The 21,253-nt window shown below is 47.8% G+C and overlaps 1 protein-coding gene across 2 annotated transcripts in view; it reads right to left on the minus strand.

The window, feature by feature from the left end:
• Window positions 1-36: 36 nt before the first annotated feature.
• VANGL2 (VANGL planar cell polarity protein 2) overlaps window positions 37-21,253 on the minus strand; it is a 59,400-nt gene continuing 38,183 nt past the window's right edge. For both annotated transcript variants that reach the window (XM_077325673.1, XM_077325682.1), the window contains exons 3-9: window positions 18,627-18,900; window positions 17,584-17,704; window positions 15,073-15,680; window positions 13,588-13,724; window positions 9,359-9,494; window positions 6,917-7,148; window positions 37-5,872 (exon numbers count right to left, since the gene is read on the minus strand). In XM_077325673.1, coding sequence (XP_077181788.1) covers window positions 5,612-5,872; window positions 6,917-7,148; window positions 9,359-9,494; window positions 13,588-13,724; window positions 15,073-15,680; window positions 17,584-17,704; window positions 18,627-18,697 — 1,566 coding nt within the window. In that variant the 5' untranslated portion in view covers window positions 18,698-18,900 and the 3' untranslated portion in view covers window positions 37-5,611. The remainder of the gene's footprint in view (window positions 5,873-6,916; window positions 7,149-9,358; window positions 9,495-13,587; window positions 13,725-15,072; window positions 15,681-17,583; window positions 17,705-18,626; window positions 18,901-21,253) is intronic.

Consider the following 21,253-nt stretch of genomic DNA (forward strand, 5'->3'; position numbering starts at 1 on the left):
AATATCACACGTACTCCAGGAAAGAAAGAGAATGGAAAAGTTCCAAAGATGTTTAATTTTTTTTTAGAAAAAAATGTACAGTTTTAGTTCCTATATTCATGGAAAAAAACCCTAACATGGCCATAATGCTTAGATTCACTGCAAACTGTAAAAAGAAATTTTATATATTAAAAAACAATTTTACATTTTACAATTTTCTACATGCATGCACAAGGTTTATCAACTCTGTCTTTGAAAAAAAATGAATAGAAATTCTTTTCTAAATTCAGTGTGTGCGTGCGTTTGTGTGTGTGTGTGAGATTTGTAGGGGGGGGGGTGTCTACATTTCATTCTACATTGTTATCTTGGAAAATCACTCTGGTGATAAAGCCAGCCGTACTTGATTTGTGACACTGTGGAACAGGAGTGGTACATAAATATCCTGGGAAAATCAAAATAGGTGACACACAGATTTACAGATGTGCTTGAGTGGGCAAGCAGAGAAAAAGGAACCGGCAATAAAGATTTTAAAACATCCACCTTGAATTCAGACAATTTCCATGTTCTCTTGGTAACTGTGGGTATTTCATGATCGCTGGACCATTCAGGACTTAGACTGTATAATGGCCTAGTCATCACTGGGAGACCACTGCAACCAATGAACCAAAATGCCATACAACCACTGTATTACTGCCACACAGAAAGGATCAACTGATACTGATTCTAAGTACGAAAATCACTTCAACTCCTTAGATGCACTTTGCTGCTGGACGGACTTTCACAGAGAAATGTGGCTCTGGTGTAAGTCACAGACAACTACCTCCAACAAGTTATGAGCAGCCACTGGGGGAGAGGCCTGATTATAGATTATCACCTCTGCATTCATGGGGCTAAGATGTGGCTTCGGTCAACCATTTCCGCTGTGGCTGAAGCATTCAGGTCCAGTTAACCAACATTAATCTCGGTGCCACATGAGTGGAGATATGTGTAACTGGTGCTCAGCTGCATAAGACTTGCCTGACCGCTGCTGAGGCAAGGGAAGAGACACTGCCATAATTGTACACGGAGATGGAAGCCAAACAAACATGACAATCCAGGAAACTGGCCGGAAGGCGGGGAATTTTGATGGCTAGAGAACAGGAGTGTCAGCGAGAGGAAAGCAGGAAGTTTGCGTCCTGAGCCACATCGAAAACAAATCAGGGAAAACCCACTCTGATGCAGATTAATGCTATTGGTAAATGCCTACAGGTGACTTGAAACATTACACAGGAACAAGCCCACATATGTCAATCTGTTCTTCAAGGAGGGATACAGCCACTCTTGGACCTCTGGCAAGTTGAGCTGCAAGTTTCACATCTTCACATTACGAAACATGATGTGCTGAAGAGACTCTCGCTCCAGCCTCCCCTGGATGTTCCGTGATATAGATGGGATTTTACGGCCAGGGTGGTGGTGAGGAAGAAGAGAGACAAAGACTTTTGATACAGAACACAGACCTGTCAAGGAAATATACCTCTTTTTACACTTCTTTAATGTTCCGGTCAAGGTGCAGCAAATTCAGTCCTGTGGATTTCACTAGGAAAGGGGGACTACTGGCAGCCATGTTGGTCCACAACAAAAATCCAAAAGCCACACGTTGCATGGCTGCGCAAGACCAACCAAGATTAACACAAGACACAAACTTCTGAGTTTTCCAAAACAGGCTGGGAGGAAGATGTCTTCCTGCATCCTTTCTAGAATGCCAGGTGGGGCAGAGGCAAGCATGTTCTCTTGTAGGAAATCTAAAGCTCCACCAACAGAGAGCAGGACAAGTAAACTTTGCTCTGAGTCAGATCACTGATTTGTTCCTCTCAACACTTGCTACACTGGTGAGAGTCTTGGGCAGAGAACGGTCCTTCCCAACGCCTACCTTGGAACTGGGGATGAGACCAAATGTGGGGGCATTTGAATGGCAGCTTTAGAACGCAAATCGGGGCTGTTATCGCAGCAATATAAAATCCCCCTTGATGAAAATGACCCCTTCCCTGCAGATGTGTTCACCTGACTTACAGCAAGCTCATAGGATTTTCAAGGAGAGAGATGTTCAGAAGTGGCTTCCCATTGCCTGCCTCTGGGCCGCATCCTTGGGGTTCCTTGGAAGCCTCCCATCCAAAGAGTAGCCAGGGGCAACTCTGCTCATCTTCTGAGATCTGATAAGATGAGGCTAGCCTGAGCGATCCTAGTCCAGATATCAGACAAAACTGGTCCAGATATCAGACAAAACATTTACATTGGCCCTCTAGCCATGGTTCAGTGGTAGAGCACCTCTTTGTGTGAGGAAGTTCACAAGTTTCGTGTTTCTGGACTGGAATCTTGGTCTTCTACATCAGGCCAAAATCATGACCCACCTGAAACTATTTCCCTCTGAAAGATCTGGGAACACTGAGAAGTCCAGTTTTAAAAATATGCCAGTTTGGGGTAGCGATTAAGAGCGGCGGCTTCTAATCTGGAGGACCGGGTGCCGTTCCCCAAGTCTCCTCCGCATGCAGCCAGCTGCATGACCTTGGGCTAGTCACAGTCTTGTTAGAGCAATCTCTCTTGGAACTCTCTCAGCTCCACCTCCCTCACAGGGTGTCTGCTGTGGGGAGAGGAAGGGAAGGCGATTGGAAGCTGCTTTGAGACTCCTTAGGGTAGTGAAAAACAGGGTATAAAAACCAAATCTTCTTCTATGCCTTTGAGCACCATGGACCTCAGAAATAACCAGGCATGAATTTAAAAAAACCACTTTATTTCTTCCCTCATAACTGCATAGGTTTTACCCTGGAGAACAGCACCAATTCATCTAGCTCAGGGTTAACCTACTTTAACCAGCAATGATCCTTCAACAGGGAAAGGTGTTTCCTAAAGGCTACCAAGACGCCATCAACTACCGATGTGGCAGACTGAGCTGGGGGCCTTCTCTGTGCAAATCTGATGCTCTACCACTAAGCAACAGCAGCCCCCCTACCTAAAATCAGTAGGCATTTTATAAAAAGGCTTCACATTAGCTGGATCATGCCCCCATTATTTTAAAAACGGTATTAAAAAAGTCACAGTGATTGAATACAAGATGTCTCCCGCAACGGCCTCACCTTCAGCCTTTGGAGCAAAACAACCCACCCCACGGACAATGCCCAACAATTCCCAACACCAACAAGCACCAATGCAGCAATCACTTTCAAAGCGACCCTAACTCCGAAAAAAAAAAAATCCTGAGCTATGTGTAACAAAAAGGTTTCCTTCCAGAGAAGTAAGTGAATAAAAACAACCCCATGTTCAGGACTGGAATATGAACAGGTTTACAGCTGCTGTGATGTCATCATTCCTGGACAATAATGGCAGCCAATAAGAATCTTGGATTGCTCTAAAGAGCCGCTGAGGGAGTTTGTGGACACCTATAGCTCTGACTAGAAGGTGTATAGAAGGCCAAGGTGGGGAAATGACCAGCTTGCAGACCTCTTGCAACTTGTTTGGTGACTTTCCTAGCTCAAGGACAAAGCTTCAGTTTCAGCCAACAGGAGTTCAGCAAGATTATTAGACATATGGATTATTCTAGTTGACATTATTAAACATATGGAACATGCATGTAGCAGAGATGGGGCGAAGCCAGCTGCCTGTTTGAGGGACAAAAACATACTAGGCTAACACTGGACACATTTCTGCTCCAATGTGGCTGGTATAAGAGAACACCATACCTGAAGGTCCTGAGATACGAGGGCCACCAAACCAAGAAGTTTGGATGCCCCACAACCAGGTAATCCATGGCTGTTGCTAGGAGTTCCAATAGCCAAGGATATAATCCAAGGGGATACTTTTCCTGTACAAACTTTGTTCGGATAAACAGGAATGGCTCATGAACATTTGTGCTCGGATAACTTCAAAAGAGCGTGGATCCTGCTCAAAAAGAGCAACATCTCAATTCAGAAGAAGAAGAGTTGGTTCTTATATGCCGCTTTTCTCTGCCCGAAGGAGTCTCAAAGCGGCTTACGTTCACCTTCCCTTTCCTCTCCACACAACAGACACTCTGCCCTTTGACATTTCTGTGGCAGCAGCCCTGGCTGTTCCAGATCCAGGACACTACTGAGATGCATCTGTATGACGGGAAGTCATGTGACACCGAAGATGTGACAGGAAGAAAGGGAAGAAGTTATCGCAAGGTGATGACTGTGGGCTGCAGACCAGGGGACAGGGCATGCAAACTGGACACCTGCAAGGGTCTCACAGTGAGGAACAAGCCAAAGGTCAACGTCACTCCATCCCACTTTGTCTTGCCATCCTGCCACCCTTTTCAGTGTGCGTGCAAAAAGAGGCGCCAGTGCACTAGCAGCAGGTCCTTGTGAATGGGAGCGAGAGAACGGCATGGATTTCGGACGCAGCAGGCAGGGGTTAGTGACACCCCCTCACACTGGGCACCAACCCACGGCCCAACGACCACTGATCTATTGCACTGAGAGTTAAAGAGTAGAACAGCAATTCAATTTGTGACTAGAAGTATCGAGGAAGGATGCAATACTGTACCCCCCCTACAAAATTTCACACCACACAGCCGCCTCTGTGTGAATGAGGGGCCAACCACAGGGAAATCGAGGCGCGGCACACACAACTATGGTTCAGGTGACCCTAACGGAAGTCAGTTATTTACAACACACAGGATTTCTTTTAAAAGCACAGCGATCAGCATCATTTCTTTTAGAAAAACAAAACAAAAAAAACACCTCACCCTTTTAAAACATTACCAAACCCCGACCCACCTACCCCCCCCTCCCCACAAACGTCTCTTTTATTTTGTTCTGAAAAAAAGTTGCGCTGGAAAAACAAACAAACAAAAAAAAAACAGCAGAGGAAAAGTGAAATGGGAAGTTTGTGTACCGGAATTGCAATCAACCATGAGGGGCCAGCTGGGTTCATCCTCCACTTGCCCACGGAGGGGACGGAAGATGAAAATAGCAGCCACAACCACCTGACATAGGGTGGGCTCCCTTCCGAGAAGTTCCACCAAGTCCTGTGCGAGAGAAGCCACAGCTCAGAGATGGAGAGATGCCGACGACAGAATCGGGTGGATGTTTCAAAGGCTAGAGCAGTGAGGTTAGTTGGTTGCTGTTTTTACTTTTAAAAAAAACACAGACATTCAAGAAATTTCCTCAGACCCAACTGCGTTCGGAGATGCTGGTGAAGACAGTGAACGGAATTAGCCCTTAAAATTTGGCACCGGACTTTCAGTTGCGTCTTTTTGCGGGGAGGTGGGTAGGGGGGGAAATTGTGCCATCCTTCGCATCTATGCACCTTCTGGGGCTTGCTGCGAGCACAACTGGGATTGGAGAGGATGGGAAGAGGGAGGGGCAGAAATAAGCTGCCCTCCGTCTCCTGTCCCCTCCCCTCAATCGGCGTCCGCAAAGAACCTCTGGAGGGAAAGGAAACTGAGCGGTTTATGTTGGCGTCAGAAGACGCAGAGATGTAGCAGATGCAGACGCCTACGCCGAGAAGGCTTTCGACCGATTGAATGGCCTCTTCCAAATCCCAGCGGGAGCAGAACAGAAAGGTGTTGTGCACCTGGCTGCTCCCCCGTCACAGAAGGTCATTCCCAGGCCCTTGAGCCCTTGGCCCCGGTTGCAGTTCACACCGAGGTCTCAGACTGAAGCCGCATCACAAACTTGTGCGATTTGGGGTCCACAAACTCCTCCGAGAGTTTGAAGAAAGGGATCTTTTTGGTGCTCACCACCAGGCTGAAGTCGTGGCGCTTGAGGACAAAGACCACCCCGTCCTTCAGGCCATTGGTCACTGGTTCCTCACTGACCAGAGTCCACTGCTTAGCGAGCCAGCGGTCTTTGTGGTACTGGATGGTGGGCCCAGCAGTCAGGTAACGCTCGAGGAACGCCTGCAAGAACAGAGGAAGAGATGATGGACTTCGGGATGCCTTTATTCAGGTAGGACAGGGTTTTATCCCGCCTGTCCTCTAAGGAACTTGGGGCAATGTACATATTATTAATATATATATATATATTTGTATAACGCCCTCCCTGAAGGCTCAGGGCGGTTTACAGGAAACAAGAAAAAGATACAGATAACACATGGTTAAAGCCTCTTGTGGCGCAGAGTGGTAAGGCAGCAGACATGCAGTCTGAAAGCTCTGCCCATGAGGCTGGGAGTTCAATCCCAGCAGCCGGCTCAAGGTTGACTCAGCCTTCCATCCTTCCGAGGTCGGTAAAATGAGTACCCAGCTTCCTGGGGGGTAAACGGTCATGACTGGGGAAGGCACTGGCAAACCACCCCGTATTGAGTCTGCCATTAAAACGATAGAGGGGGTCACCCCAAGGGTCAGGCATGACCCGGTGCTTGCACAGGGGATACCTTTACCTTTACCTTTTAACACAAGGTAACAACATGTGATAACAGCAATAACATTATAACCACAATAACCTTAACATGATAACTATAATAACATTAGTGAATGATGAAACTGCAAAAAACCCTCAGCTCAACTCTTACTGGGACCCAGTGGGTTAGGCAGATTAGTGGCAGTCGTAGTAGGGGGGGGCTTCGGGAGCCAACTGAAAACGATGGTTTGGGTCGACCTCAACCAAATGCCTGGTGGAGGAGCTCCCTTTTGCAGGCCCCGCAGAACTGTTTAAGCTCCGTCAGGGCCATGATCTCCTCTGGTAGTGGTCCCTTCTCTCATTTTACCCCTACGGCCACCCCAGGTCACCCAACGAGCTTCATGGTAGATGAGGGCCTGTAAAAGCCCTGCACTGGGGTATCTTAAGGACCGCTTGCTCTCAGATTAATTTCCCTGGCAGTAACAACACAGTAAGCAGCATGACTCCCAAGCCCCACCACTAACACTGAAGGTTTTCGATGCAATTTATAGCCTGACAAGAAACTCAGAGTGTCTAGCCCTGGGTTTCAACAGGAGACCCCTCACCTTGGGCGTCATGTCGTGGGTGATGCAGAACTCCAAGTGCTGCAGGATGCTCTCCATCGTGTGGTAGGGCTGCTGCTTGGTGGTGCGCAAGTATTTCTGCATGGCCCGGGCCATGGAGGCGAAGATAGCTTGGGCTGCCTCTCGCGGGTCCATGATCTCCCGCGGGTTCTTCTGATCCTCCTCCTGAAGCCGTTTGATGTGCGTGAAGGCCTCTTCTACAGCCACCACTAGCCTGTGGAGACAAGGGAAAGGCCCCGCGATAGTACACCATAAAGCTGTGCATTCCATCCCTGCTCCTTCCTCAGCGAGATGAGACGAAGGGACAGAGAAGAGGAAAAACAGAGCATCTACGCCATGCACTAAGCTGTTGCTGACAACACGGAATGTTCCCAATCATTCAAACTGCTCAGGGAACAAGAACTGGAAGAGTGTCTGCAGTCCAATTTCTGTGAGGAAACAGGAAGCTATCCATTTGGAGCCAGACTAAAACCTTAGCAATTCAAGCAGGTTTGAAGGGCTGGATTAGACTGAGCAGGTATACTGGCAAGTAAAAAATAGGAATGTAAAGGGAAGAAGAGTAGGAAGGAGGAAGCCTGAAGAAAAAGAGAAGACAGAGCCTTGGAGCAGTTTCACGAACTGACTTGAAGTAGCACATTAAAATCGGAGCCCAGTAGCACCTTTAAGACCAACAAAGATTTATTCAAGGCGTGAGCTTTTGAGTGCAAGCACTCTTCGTCAGACTATGATCTTCTTGCATGGTCTGAGGAAGAGTGCTTGCACTCGAAAGCTCACGCCTTGAATAAATCTTTGTTGGTCTTAAAGGTGCTACTGGGCTCTGATTTTACTGTGCTACTTCAGACCAACACGGCTACTCATTTGAATCTATCCGACTTGACGTAGGTCATTCTTTTGCGTTAGGCTCACAGCAAATGAGGACTGCCATCACGCCCTCTAATTTCTCCCTGTGACTCCCTGTGACTGCAGAATACCATAACAAGACTTTCCAAACAACATTGGGAGAAAATGCATATTCGAATGCTTATAAATCAGGGAGGGGGGTGACACGCAACTCCTTGTACGCAGAAAGCCAGCAAATCAAGATGGCAATGCTCCACGCCCTCTCTTTGGCATGTTCTTCCTTTCATTAATGATGCTTCACATTTCATTACTGACTCCTTATTTTAAAAGCCTGATTCCCTGCAAGGGAGTGGCAGGTTACAGTGGATGAGTGATAGGATTAGAATCATAGAATCATAGAATCATAGAGTTGGAAGGGGCCATACAGGCCATCTAGTCCAACCCCCTGCTCAACGCAGGATCAGCCCTAAGAGTGTCCTGCACAGTGCAGGGGGTTGGACTAGATGACCCAGGAGGTCCCTTCCAATTGTGTTATTCTATGATTCTATGATCTTCTAGTGTAGTGATCCAAAGGTCCCCCTCCAGCCACGCTCTGCCCACCTACAGAGAGCCCCCACCCAGGGGGGATTTTGGCTTGAGAGCTAAACGTCTCCTAATGAGACTAAGCTGTCCTCTGTGGATAGACTTTGGTTATGCGAGGCAGTGTGAGAAAGGGGCGTAAACAACCATCAGTTTCTAATGGCGTTAGTTAAAAGTTGGCTCATCTGGAATGCTTCTCATTCTCATAGATGCAAGCTAGCTATTCAAGAACGTAAGAGGATGAGATGAGATTGGTTGTTTTCCAACCTTTCTTAAGCCAACATTAAAATGAGGACATGACTCCATTTACATTATTTGAGAGTGTCACAAGCAGACCCCTGTCCCAAAGGAACTTGCAATGTATATTGTTGTGGTGGTTAAGAGCGGCAGCTTCTAATCTGGCGAGCCAAGTTTGATTCCCCGCTCTTCTACCTGCAGCCAGCTGGGTGACCTGATAAAGCTGTTCTGGCCAAGCAGGAATACCCAGGGCTCTCTCAGGCTCACCTCCCTCACAGGGTGTCTGTTGTGGGGAGAAGAAGGAAAGGCGAATGTAAGCTGCTTTGATACTCTTTCTGGTAGAGAAAAACGGAGCATAAAAACCAACTCTTCTTCTTCTAGCATGTCACTGAGTGCTGTCATGCTAGGCAAATAGCCGCAGGGCTATCAAAACGCCGCTCACCAACCAATCTCAAAATTTTAGACTCCTTTGGGCAGTGAAAAATAGGGTATAAAAACCCACTATTATTATCATTATTATTTCAAAGGAGACAATACAGAGGACAGTCTTCAAGCAAACGTTGGATGCACACTTTTCTTGGATGCTTTAGGATGCTTAGGGCTGATCCTGCGTTGAGCAGGGGGTTGGACTAGATGGCCTGTGTGGCCCCTTCCAACTCTATGATTCTGTGATTCTATGATTCTACAAGGAGCAAGACAACCTCGGTTTCTTCCTTGCTGCAAGCTGGCAGACGCCCCCTTTCCCCCTGCCACCTTCGATCGCTGTACCTGGCCCGTCGTTTCCGCACCCTGCGCTCGTGCTCCGCCTCCTCGTAGTAATACTCGTTGTGGCTGTTGTCCCGCCTCCGGGCAGCTGCGGCGATGACAGCCCGCGATTGGCTCGTTGAGTTGTTGGTTGTGTTTTCTGGAAGAGGGGGCAAAAAGGAAGTGAAAGGGCCAGGATCGTCTTTCATGTCCTGAGATTCTTGCCCCTTCTGAGGTACAGCATCTGAGCCACCTAGAGCAGGGGTAGTCAACCTGTGGTCCTCCAGATGTTCATGGACTACAATTCCCATGAGCCCCTGCCAGCGTTTGCTGGCAGGGGCTCATGGGAATTGTAATCCATGAACATCTGGAGGACCACAGGTTGACTACCCCTGACCTAGAGCACCACTCTGACCTGGTTTTTGCACCCAGATTCTTGTTGCGATTTAGTCTCAAAACTGACACAAAGGGGGCAGACCTGAACTGAACCATCATGTCTGAACTGGGAGGCAGGGTCCAGGCTGCAATAAGATAACTGGAAACCAAGAGTCAGCTGCTCTACCTGTGCAACCCTCTTGGTCTAAAAACCCACCACCACAACTCTTCTGCCCTGGGAGTGTTTTTCTCTCAGCTACCAGCGCACTCCCACCATTGGATAGAAGGCCACGGTTCAGTGCCAGAGCGCCTGCTTGGCATGCAGGGGGTCCCTGGCTCAAGCTCCAGGATCTTCAGCTAATGGGATCTCAGGCAGCAGGTGCTGGAGATGGTCTTTCTCTGCCTGAGAGCAGCTGGCAGTCAAAGGAGACAAGAGCAACCAACAGACTGGTTCAGCAGAAGGCTCCGTTTCATGTTCTTTGGCCAAGTTGTTGCCACTGGCATTAGATCAGTGATACCCCCCCCCCACTTCGTAGCACCTGATTGTATTTCCTGGCTCCCACTTGCTTCTTCCCCACAGCAAAGAGCCGATCCCTGCTTTGCACCTCCTCTCTGCACTAGGAGCTTCAGAAAAACCCAGAAGGCACCACCTTTTATCTGCAGGGAGCACCCATTCAGGAGCAACTGCTGCCATTGGCTTGGAACTTTCCAACGCTTTGTGGACCTCCTACCATTTGGATTTGGCCCTAGCCTGTTGTCCTCCTGGCAGCCATTTTGTGGTCCCCATTCCCGGTGCTTAGAATTCTAAAAGCTCCCACAGATTTGGATGGGCAAGAACCAGCTCGCAAATGTGCATTTGTGACGAATTCTGGACGGTTCACATTTCATGAACTTCCATGAATTTTAAGGCTGTTTATGGTGGTTCGTGAACGGAAAGCAGGGGTCTAAATGGCTTGAAGCTATTTATAACCCTGCCTCCTGCTCTTCACAAAACGAACTGAGTGACATGGAGCCGCTGTGCCAGTTAAACTCTATTTCTGCTCCCCACCGCTTTTTGCAGAGGAACCCCTCATTTCTGCTCCCTGTGAAAAACGGCAGAGAGCAGAAAGCAGGGGCCACAACTAAAACAAACGGGTTCAGTCCAGGACCTCCTGCTTCGTATCAATTCGTGATTCGGTTATAATTGTTCAGCCACAAATCGAAATGAACTACAACAATGAAGTTCATGCCCATCCCTACTCAAAGGTTTAACCAAGCTGGGGAAGCCCTTGATTTGGTACTAGGGCAGCCAGGAAAGTCCCAAGGAAAAATTGGTGGAAGGGGAGCTGAGAGGGTGGGCAAAAAAGTACAGAAGATGCCTTCCTGCTGGGCCCAGTTCTTATGGCCACATCAGGTAAGGTGACCAGATTGTCCCACTTTTGGAGGGACATCTGGGGGCACCTGGCAAATTGTACTTATGTTGAAATTAAAAATATATATATTACAATACTAGTTTTGCGTTCAATGCGTTCTATTAAACTTTTTGTTGCTCCATAGAGACCAAATTTTTAATCAAGAACCCCCCCCCCCGGGTTTCATGAAACGCTGGTTGAAAAAGCCTGGACTAGGGTCTGGGAGACCCAGGTGCGAAGTACCACTCAGCCAGAGAAGCTTGAACTAGTAATATTTTCTCTGCCTTACCTAGCCACACAAGATTGTTGCAGTGAGGATAAAAGGGAGAGAAGGTTGACAGTGTATGCTGTTTTAGATCTCCATTCTGGGTATAAATATCTAAATCAGCCCTTCTCAACCTTTTTACCATTAAGAACCCCCTAAAACATTCCCCAGGCTTCGAGAAACCCCAGAAGTAGCAAGAGACTGCAGCATATGGTTGGGAAGCGCAGCTGTGGACACGCCCACCCAGGGCCCCTCCCCTTTCCACCCCCTCCAGGCCCAAAACTGGCTGTTGGAGGGGATCGACATGACCAGATAGGGTCATATCTCCCAATAAAGGCTTAACAAATAAAATATATATATATTAAAAATTAATCAATTCCCACCCATTCAGAAAACCCTTCCAGGGCTGTCAAGAAACCCCAGGGTTTTACGAAACCCTGGTTGAGAAAGCCTGATCCAAATAGACAGATACAAACACTCATATCAGAGATGGAGAGGTGGAAAAAAACGAATTAAAAGAGCAGCACAGAGACAGGGCAGAATCCACATTCAGTTTCCCAAAGAACTGGAAAATCCCAGTTTCCCAGATCGTATTGTTCCAGGCTAAGTCTGAAAACATGTGGGTAAATCCCGGCCAAAAAAAACAAACCCTAATTCATAGCTCCTCTTGGCTCCGAATCCGGGTAGGTCGGTTTGTTTTTAGCACAGAGTGAAAACACACAGGCTTGCTTATAATTGCTAATTTGAGCAATTAATGTAATCACGCACAATCGGTGTGGGAGGGAGGGCGGTCCGGGGAAGGCGGCAGAAAATAAGGGTGAAGACAGACTGTCAAACAGAGGGGGGAAACAGAGGCGGAGAGGAAGTCCCAGGGAGGGACGGCAACTCAGGAGGCAGAGTACGTGCTTTGCATACAAAAAGACCAGGGTTCAAATAAGAGACACGGGCAGTAGGAGATAGTAAAGGCAGAGGGACCTTAAAACAGTTCCACGGGAACTGGGGAGCTCTGAATGAGGCAGGGCAAGCCAGGTGCATCCTTTGTCTTCTAAAGGTCCTCGGTTCAGTCACGGCCATCTCCAAATAAAAAGATCTCAGGCAGTGGAGGCTGAGAAATACTTTTGCTTTCCCCTCATTTCAGGCAGCAGAGGGCAGGCCTCCCTCTGCCTGAGACCTTGAAGCATTGACTCCAATCATGGATGGATCAGTGGCTCAAGGCAGATCCTCACATGAAGCTTACGCCTAATGCTCAATCAGGCCCTTGGCCTCTCATGGTCGCTCCCCTCTGCCTAAGCAGTGGTCCTCCAGGTTCTTTCACATCACCTCCTTCCTGATCCTTTTAACCGGAGATGCCGGGGAATGAACTGGGCCCTTCTGTATGCCAAGCAGAGGCTCCACCACTGAGCCACATCCTCTTCCCGCCCCCCCCCCCGCCCCCCTGTGGAAGGGCAGCTTCATATGTTCACCCAGCACATCAGCTTAAAATGCCAGGGGCATCTACTTGGTAGGCAGAAGGAACCTGGTTCAATCCTCATAGGATTCCAAGCAGCTGAAGTCACAAAGACTTCAGCAAATCATAGCTGACACTTGTGTACAGGAGTTCCCAACCTTTTAAATTCTGTGGGCAACTTTGGGATTCTAAAAAAGGGCAGTGGGCACCAATGGTTGACCCAGGAAGTAGTGCCAGTTACAAACTGGGTGCTACAGCAGGAAGAACCAACCACAAAATGTTAGGAATTGAGGTTGTGTTGAACTCTAATAGTAACTCTTCAAAGTTTTGGGCAGAAGCGCTGCATAATGGGATACCTTTTAATCTGCACAGCCAATCAGAAGTCCTGCTGGGACAAAGCTCCGCCTGGCCCTATCCACTTTCAAAAAGCCCCTGGCAGGCACCAGGAAAGGGGTTGGTGGAGGCCATTGGGGACCTCTGCCTTAAGCCCTGGCTCAGAGACAGAGCACCTGTTCTACAAGCAGAAGGTCCCAGGTTCAATCCCCAACATGTCCAGTTAAAAGGATCTCAGAAGAAATGTAACGATCTTTCTGTTTGACATTTTAGAAGAAGAAGAAGAAATATATAATAAATAAATAAGAAGAGTTGGTTCTTATATGCCAACACATTTTTAAAAATAGAGACATTCTGCTCCAAGACTACATACTAAATACCAGGCTAGACAACGAAATGACTCAGTGCACCTCATGCATTCAAGCAACACCAAACTGCTTACCTTCTCCAAGTGAGTACACTTTGAACCCAGACATTTTCTTGGACAGCACTGACTTTGGCAGGTTGAGGAGGGCAGGGTTGTAAACTGGAAAGTCATGGTAGTAATTCTCAAGGATCCACACTGCAACTCGCTGGATGCTGCAGAGAGAGGCCAGGGAAGACATGAGGCTTGGGGTGAGCAAGAGCTTCAGCTTCATTTAAAGAGGGAAGAAGACGTTTCATCCAATGCGATCTGCAAGGAATGCTGACATGCTCCAAGAAACGTGGCTAAATTTGGCCAGCAGGGGGCAGCAGCAAGACTTATTGGTATTAGCCATGCATGGAAGCCACAGAGTTTTCCCACATTCCTCTCTGTTACCGTAGTCCGTTCTCACCCCCAGAAAGATCATTCTTGGGAGGGGGAACATAATCTGTATGGAAGGGCTGCTGTATAGGTGAGTGAGCTGTTGTGAAAAGGAACCAGGGGAAGAAACTGGCTCATTTCCTCAGCTGAGCTGTGTGTGAGGGCCACTTTAGTGTAGTGGGACTAATACCAGGAAGAGCCAGGTTCAAATCTCCACGTGGCATGGAAGCTCACTGGAGGACCTTGGGCCACTCACACTCCCCCTAACCCAGTCCACAAGGTTGTCCTCAGGATCAAATGGAGGGGAGCAGAACGATGTAGAATCACAGAATCACAGAGTTGGAAGGGGCCATACAGGCCATCTAGTCCAACCCCCTGCTCAACGCAGGATCAGCCCAAAGCATGCTAAAGCAGGATGTAAGCCACCTTGTTAATGCATTGGCCAGAAAGGCGGGATACAAATGAATTAGAAAATAAATAAGTAAATTGTAGGAAAGGACGGTTACTCTCACACTGCAATCTCTCAACCTGTGCAGTTATTCCTCTATGTCAGCCTTTCCCAACTTCTTTACTGTTAACCCCTGAAACATTCTTCAAGATTCAAGAAATTCCAGAAGTGGTGTGATCGTGCAGAATATGGTTGGGAAGCAGAGCTGTGTACAAAGCCACGGGGGGCAGCTCCCCTTCCCAGCCCCTCCAGGCCCATGACTGTCCATTTTGGAGGGGGGGGGGCAGATCAATATGACTGTATATGGTCATATCACCCAATAACACATTTTAAAAATATATAAAGAGCCTCCTACCCATTGAGGAAACCCTTCAAGGGCCTTCAAGAAACCCCAGGGTTTTACAAAACTCTGGTTGAGAAATCCTGGTCTATATAGGTCCCCTAAGAAATGATCCTTTTTGGGGTGTTGTAAGGGGATGAAAAAGCGGAAGAACATGGGAAACAAGACACTTTGTGCACAGACTGGCAGGGTATATGCTGCCATCTTTTCTCTTAGTTACACACACAGAAACACATTTATTTACTATTTAGAATATTTCTATGCCACCCCTCCAGACCCACAACAAAAACCTCTAGTGAAAACAACAGACAACCCCCTCCCCCCGCCTCCACCGGGTGATCATAACATTCCTTACCTTAGATGGCCGACATTATAAAACCGGCTGGCCCCGTCGGTCGAGCGCACCACCTTGAGAGTGAAGTGGGGCTGGAGTTGCCGCAGCTCGAGAAGAACCACGGCCAGGTAGTGGACGAAGAGGAGGGCGTCCACGAGGGAGACAGCGTACTGCACAATGCCCTGGTAGTTGGTGTCCCGCGAGTCCAGGATGCGGACACCGTAGAAGAGCCAGTAAGAGACCACCAGGAGAAAAACCAGCACCATGAGCAAGGCCCGGAAGACAAAGATGCGCGGAAAGAAGGCCTTGGGACGGCGGAAGAAAAGGGCCCAGCTGCCCAGGAGGAGGATAAGGAGCTTGAAGGCCACTGAAATGAAGAGTCCCTCGCAAGGTGTCCCGCAGGGCTCCAGTTTCTCTCCCCACAGCAGCTGGGGCAGGAGCATGAAGGCCAAGGGGGTGAGGAAGGAGAGGAGGGCCAAGGCCCCGCCCAGTGAGACGCCCAGGTGCCGTGAACAGTCCAAGTGGGCGCTGTCCTCCATGTCCTTTGTGATACGTGTGATGTCATCGTGAGAGATGCTGTGCTCTGACGTCCCTGTCACCACTGTGGTGGTCTCCCCCCAGTTGTCATCCTGCCAGGAAGGGAAGATGCAAAAGTGGAGGTCAGCCAGGCCAGTGACCCGTAAGCCACACTCCTTTCCCAAAATTCTTTACCAGTCCAGTGCCCTTTCCAAGTGTAAGGGACTCCAGTCCGTTTTCCATTAACCAGGGGGTGAAACGCCAACAAATATATATATATGCTTGTATATGCTTCCATGCAGTACTCATACCATGACAATTCATTCTTGATACAGGACTTGGCTTATTACTACACCTGTGCTTATTTCATTTCATCTCAGTAAGCTAATAAATCGGTTTCTGGACAGTACCACTTCAGACCACGGTTGTGGTATTACATGACTGGCTGTTCGTCAACGAGGGGAGGGGGCCCCATACATGCATAGAAAACTAGAACATCATAGAAATGGCAAGACTAGTCTTCTTCTCTACTTAACACTCCTCTTTGTACAGCCAGAAAAACAGGGGAGGTGGGGGGTATGAGCACCTCCTCCCCACCCAGCGTAGTAGTCCTGACCAGAACTGAGCCCTGTAGCACTATTAAAAGAACTTTGGTGACGGGAATTCGCTCTGCAAAATGGAGGTGCATCTTAGGGGTGAACAACCAATATCTTACCTGTGAAGGGTCCTTCTCCCCAGAGGGACAGGAAGACATCTTCATCCCTCCCTAGAAGTTGCCTTATCCTGATCTTTTCTTAGGCTGTTTAAGTTTCTTTAAGTTATTGCAGCCCAAGAGTTATAATATATTTATGCTTTTTCCCCTCACAGGACTGCTTCTTGTTTTTAATACCTGTTATAGAGTTCGTATTTAGTTTTTAAGCAGAATTCAAGGATTCCCAGTCTCGAACTGGAGCAAGAAGTCACGCCCTCAACCAGAACAGGAAGGGGGAAAAGCAAACCCGCCTCCCTAAAGAGAGGGGTGAAAAAACACCCAAACATGTCTTCCGCTTCTGGGGGAGAACTCACAGATGCCATGAATACATGCCATATCTGTCATTTCTACACCATGTTTAAAGTTTCTCAAATGCTACTACATGTATGGCACACCAGTACTGTCCCCACATTGCAAACTGGGGCGGGGTGAGGGGGAAGATGCTAAAGCTGAGAAAGAATGAATGTTTGGGGAGGGGGTACCTAAGGTGACCCAAGGAATTCATGGTATCAGCAAGACTCGGATCAGAACCACTCACCCTGTCTCACTCTTCACTTGCCAACCCAGTACAAAAAAAAATTATTGTTTTTTTAAGAAGAAGAAGAAGAAGAAGAGTTGGTTCTTATGTGCCACTATTCTCTACCGGAAGGAGTCTCAAAGCAGCTTACAGCCGCCTTCCCTTTCCTCTCCCCACAACAGACACCCTGTGAGGTGGGTGAGGCTGAGATAGCCCTGATATTCCTGCTCAGTCAGAGCAGTTTTCTCAGTGCTGTGGTGAGCCCAAGGTCACCCAGCTGGCTGCATGTGGGGGAGGAGTGGACAATCAAACCCCGCTCACCATATTAGAAGTCCGCACTCCTAACCACTACACCAAGCTGGCTCTTGTGCACAATAAAGGTCAGATAATTTTCTAATTAATTAATGATGTTATAAAAACATTCAACCTTTTAAGGCCCTGGCTGACTTTGGTTGGGTTTTTGTGTTTCTAAACCCACTGCAAAGCTATGACGGCACCAGGCCTTACTTGAAGCTGCCATACTTTCAAAAGGCGCATAAACAGAGTGTAACTTCCTAGTTTTCATCACAGGTACACAAGTCCCATTCACAAATATAATGCAGTGGAACTACCAGCCCACACCCCCAGAAATACCACCCATGCTTTGGGAGTTGTGCTCTGGAAGGCTGGCCAGGAAAAGGAAGGGAGTTGCCACAGAGTCTGTGGGCCCTCCCAGCTCTTCCGCAGACGCATTCCTCTGGCCACTCACTCTTTCGTCTCCTCGGGTCGACTCGTTGTCCAGCAAAGGCTCCCCGGGGGCCTGGATGGTCACTGACTTGTCTCCTCGGCTCCCATCTCGGCTTTTGGAGCGGTGCCGCTCCCGCCGATCTCTGTGTTGAGGGAACAGAGAAAGAAAGAAGCACATGCCGGAAGTTACAGGCTGGATAGCTCCCGATTCTGCACTCAGATGCTCACTTCAGGTAAGCAGAAGATCCTAATCAGCCACATAGCCACCATCCTGCCTCAATCCTAGTGCTAGAATCCTGGACCATTCTGCTGTTTTTCATGGCTTACAGAAAAAGAACCCCCACCCACCCACCCACCCACCCTCCAATCCTCTATCCCAGCCTTTCTCAACTTTTTTACCATTGAGAAACCCGAAACATTCTTCAGGCTTCAAGAAACCCCAGAGGTGGTGCAATCATGCAGAATATGGTTGGGAAGCACAGCTGTGTACATACCCACAAGGGGCCTCTCCCCTTCCCACCCCTTCACTGACCATTTTGGGAAGAACGGCAGGTCAACATGACTATATATGGTCATATCTCCTGATAAACATTTAACTAATTTAAAAAAGATATTAAAAATTAATTAACTCCCACCCATTCAGGAAACCCTTCCAGGGCCATCAAGAAACCCCAGGGTTTCATGAAACCCTGGCTGAGACAGCCTGCTCTGTCCCCTCTCAATTTTGAGGCAAGCCTCTGGCAATAATAGATAAATCTAAAACCAATCATTAAATAATTTTTGAAGCATTCGGTAAACACTGAAGGCTGCTGTTCCCATTTTCACCATTGTAAATGATAAATAAATAAATAAACATGCCTTTATGAGATGCCTTCAGCTGTCTGAGGAAGGCAAGATAAAAAAAATATTATTTATATTGGACTGTCAAAGACCCTGATTAGAAAACTCTAACAAAGATGAAAGCGAAGGAAACGAAAATTCAGAAATCCATTTTCAAAGCAGAAGGGTGAGACACCCCCTACTTGAAGAGGAATCTCTGCACATCCACCCTGGCCTCGTGCTCACCTGTGCTTCCGGGAGCTGCGCGAATGACCCGACTTGTAGGAATACCCCGAGTATTGCGACTCATTGTCCATGTTGTCGGAACGCCGAGCCTTGTAGCGGTCCACGTTGACGGACTTCGGTCTCCCAGGCCCCGGGACAGCTGCCAAGGCAGCCGCTGCCTCCTTCAGAGTCGGCTTCTTCAGGCCGAGGGGCACCTTCAGGAAGTCAACTTTCACCTTGAGGGACTCTATTTTGATCGGCTGGCTGGGCTCGTCTCAGAAGAAAAAAGGGGCACCTACATGCGGAGACGGGAAACGTTTATTCAAACTCACTGTACACCGTAAATTAAGCCAGCCCCCATCACTCCAAACCAGGGACCGTACTGTTATGAAATGCACCAGGGGAGAGATGCCATGTTTGATGGACCTATCACATCTGAAAACCATCCTGTATGCAGAAAACAACATAGGAAGTGGCTTTATACTGAGTCAGACCATCAGTACATCTAGCTTGGATCTTTTTCCTCTGAAAAGTGGCAGCAACAGTTCTCCAAGGACTGTGGCACACAAAACAACTTTTCCCAACATCTGTTACCAGGGGTGCTGTGACCAGAGATGTGAACGACCTTGTAAATGCAAAGCAGGCATTGAGCCCCCCCTGCCCCCCACTCCCCAGAGCATTCAAGCTAAGCTCAGCTGAGTTACGAGTCCTCTCCTTGACACGGTGACTCTCCACCTACAAGGAATGGTATGTTTGTTTGGGGTGGGGCTATTCATTCAAACAATTCCACACACAGGCACACTGGCATGTGGAAATGGCCCAGTGCAAAGATGGTGTAAAGAACGACGATCAAATTCGTCGTGATTTTAATACACAAATCAAATAAGAAAAAAAAAGCTTACTTGGTTATAAAACAGCGCATGTTTGATTCATCAACCCCCTTCCCCTTTTTGGCACAGGAGGTCATTCCTCTCTGAAGATGGAAGTGTGTGGTCTACAAAAAGCAACTAAATACTTCCAAAAAGCCACTAAATTGAAAGGTGTTTTTAGTCAATTTGTGTGATTCTTAATGGGGTTTTATTGGGGGTTTTTACCATGGACGATTGAAACCCACCATGAGCTAGTCTCAGGAGTGATGGGAAATAAATGTAGGTAGGTAGGTAGGTAGGTAGGTAGGTAGGTAGGTAGATAGGTAGATAGGTAGATAGGTAGATAGGTAGATAGGTAGATAGGTAGATAGGTAGATAGATAGATAGATAGATAGATAGATAGATAGATAGATAGATAGATAGATAGATAGATAGATAGATAGATAGATAGATAGATAGATAGATAGATAGATAGATAGATAGATAGATAGATAGATAGAGATAATGATGATGATGATCACGATGATGATCATGATCATGATGATCATGATAAAATGGAGATAGTCAATTTTCCTTCAGTTTAACCCTTCTCACAGAGTAGTTGCGGGAATAAAGAGAACCACGTGCACCACATTCAGCAAGATGGAAACATGATACCAATATATCTGATTCTCAAAATGGCCGATCTGTGGATACTTAAATCCAGGGTTTGAAGACAAGCCTTTCTGCAAACATGAAAAAATACCCCAGGGATGTGCGTGTGTGTTGTGGTGAGTTAAGAGGGCGGTGGAAAGGAAGAATAGTTGTTTTTTATACCCTGCTTTTCACTACCAGAAGGAGCCCCAAAGCAGCTGACCATCGCCTTCCTTTCCTCTCCCCACAACAGACACCCTGTGAGGGAGGTGGGGCTGAGAGAGCTCTGGCAGGACTACTCGGTCAGAACAGCACTACCAGGACTGAGACTAGCCCACAGTCACCCGTAGTTGGCTGCATGTGAAGGAGCAGGGAATCAAACCCCGGCTCTCAAGACCGCTGCTCCTAATCACTACAACCAAGGAGAAGGGGAAGCCGGAAAAGAGAAGCTACAGGGACTTCCAGGGGAGGGAAAGAGGAAATAGTGAGGGAGGAGGAAATGAATTCTTTCCCAGAAGTCCTTGCGGATCCTCCACGTATATAGACCCATTACCTAGGATTGGTAGCCCTGGAGTCAATGGGTTACATTGTTCAGAACCACCCCGTTTCCAGAGGCTCAAAAATGCAGCTTACCAAGTTACCTATTCTCCAGACACAAGTGAACTCCCACATCTAGATGCAGAATACAGAAAGACCACTCAACACAACGCACGTTCAATCGAGGTTTTTAATGGGGGGGACACACTCGCATTTTTAAAATTTTCCTCTTTGAACGTGAGAGCTTCCCCCTGTCCCCATGAAAGCAGAGATGACGGGATCCAGTTTCCAGCCAGGCCGTTCCTTTGCTCGGCGAGATGTGGCTATGCAGAGCATAAAGCTCACATGCACAGACAGATGGGAGCAAACAGGGGTGCGGGGAGAATTAGATTAAATCCTGACTGACTGGCACGGGAGAGGAGCTTGTGTCAATGCGGCTGTCTTCCCTCAAACGGAAAACAAAGCACCAAAAAGTACTTTGTGTGGCTTTTTCATCCGAGACTCAGCCCCACGCCCGGCTGCCGGAATTCGCATCCCCCCCTCCTCCCTGTTTTCTTTTTTTATATATATCCCATGCTCCAAAATTAAACGTTTCACATGATTTATGTT

Source organism: Paroedura picta, chromosome 1 (genome assembly GCF_049243985.1).
Source record: "Paroedura picta isolate Pp20150507F chromosome 1, Ppicta_v3.0, whole genome shotgun sequence".
Taxonomy (NCBI): Eukaryota; Metazoa; Chordata; class Lepidosauria; order Squamata; family Gekkonidae; genus Paroedura; species Paroedura picta.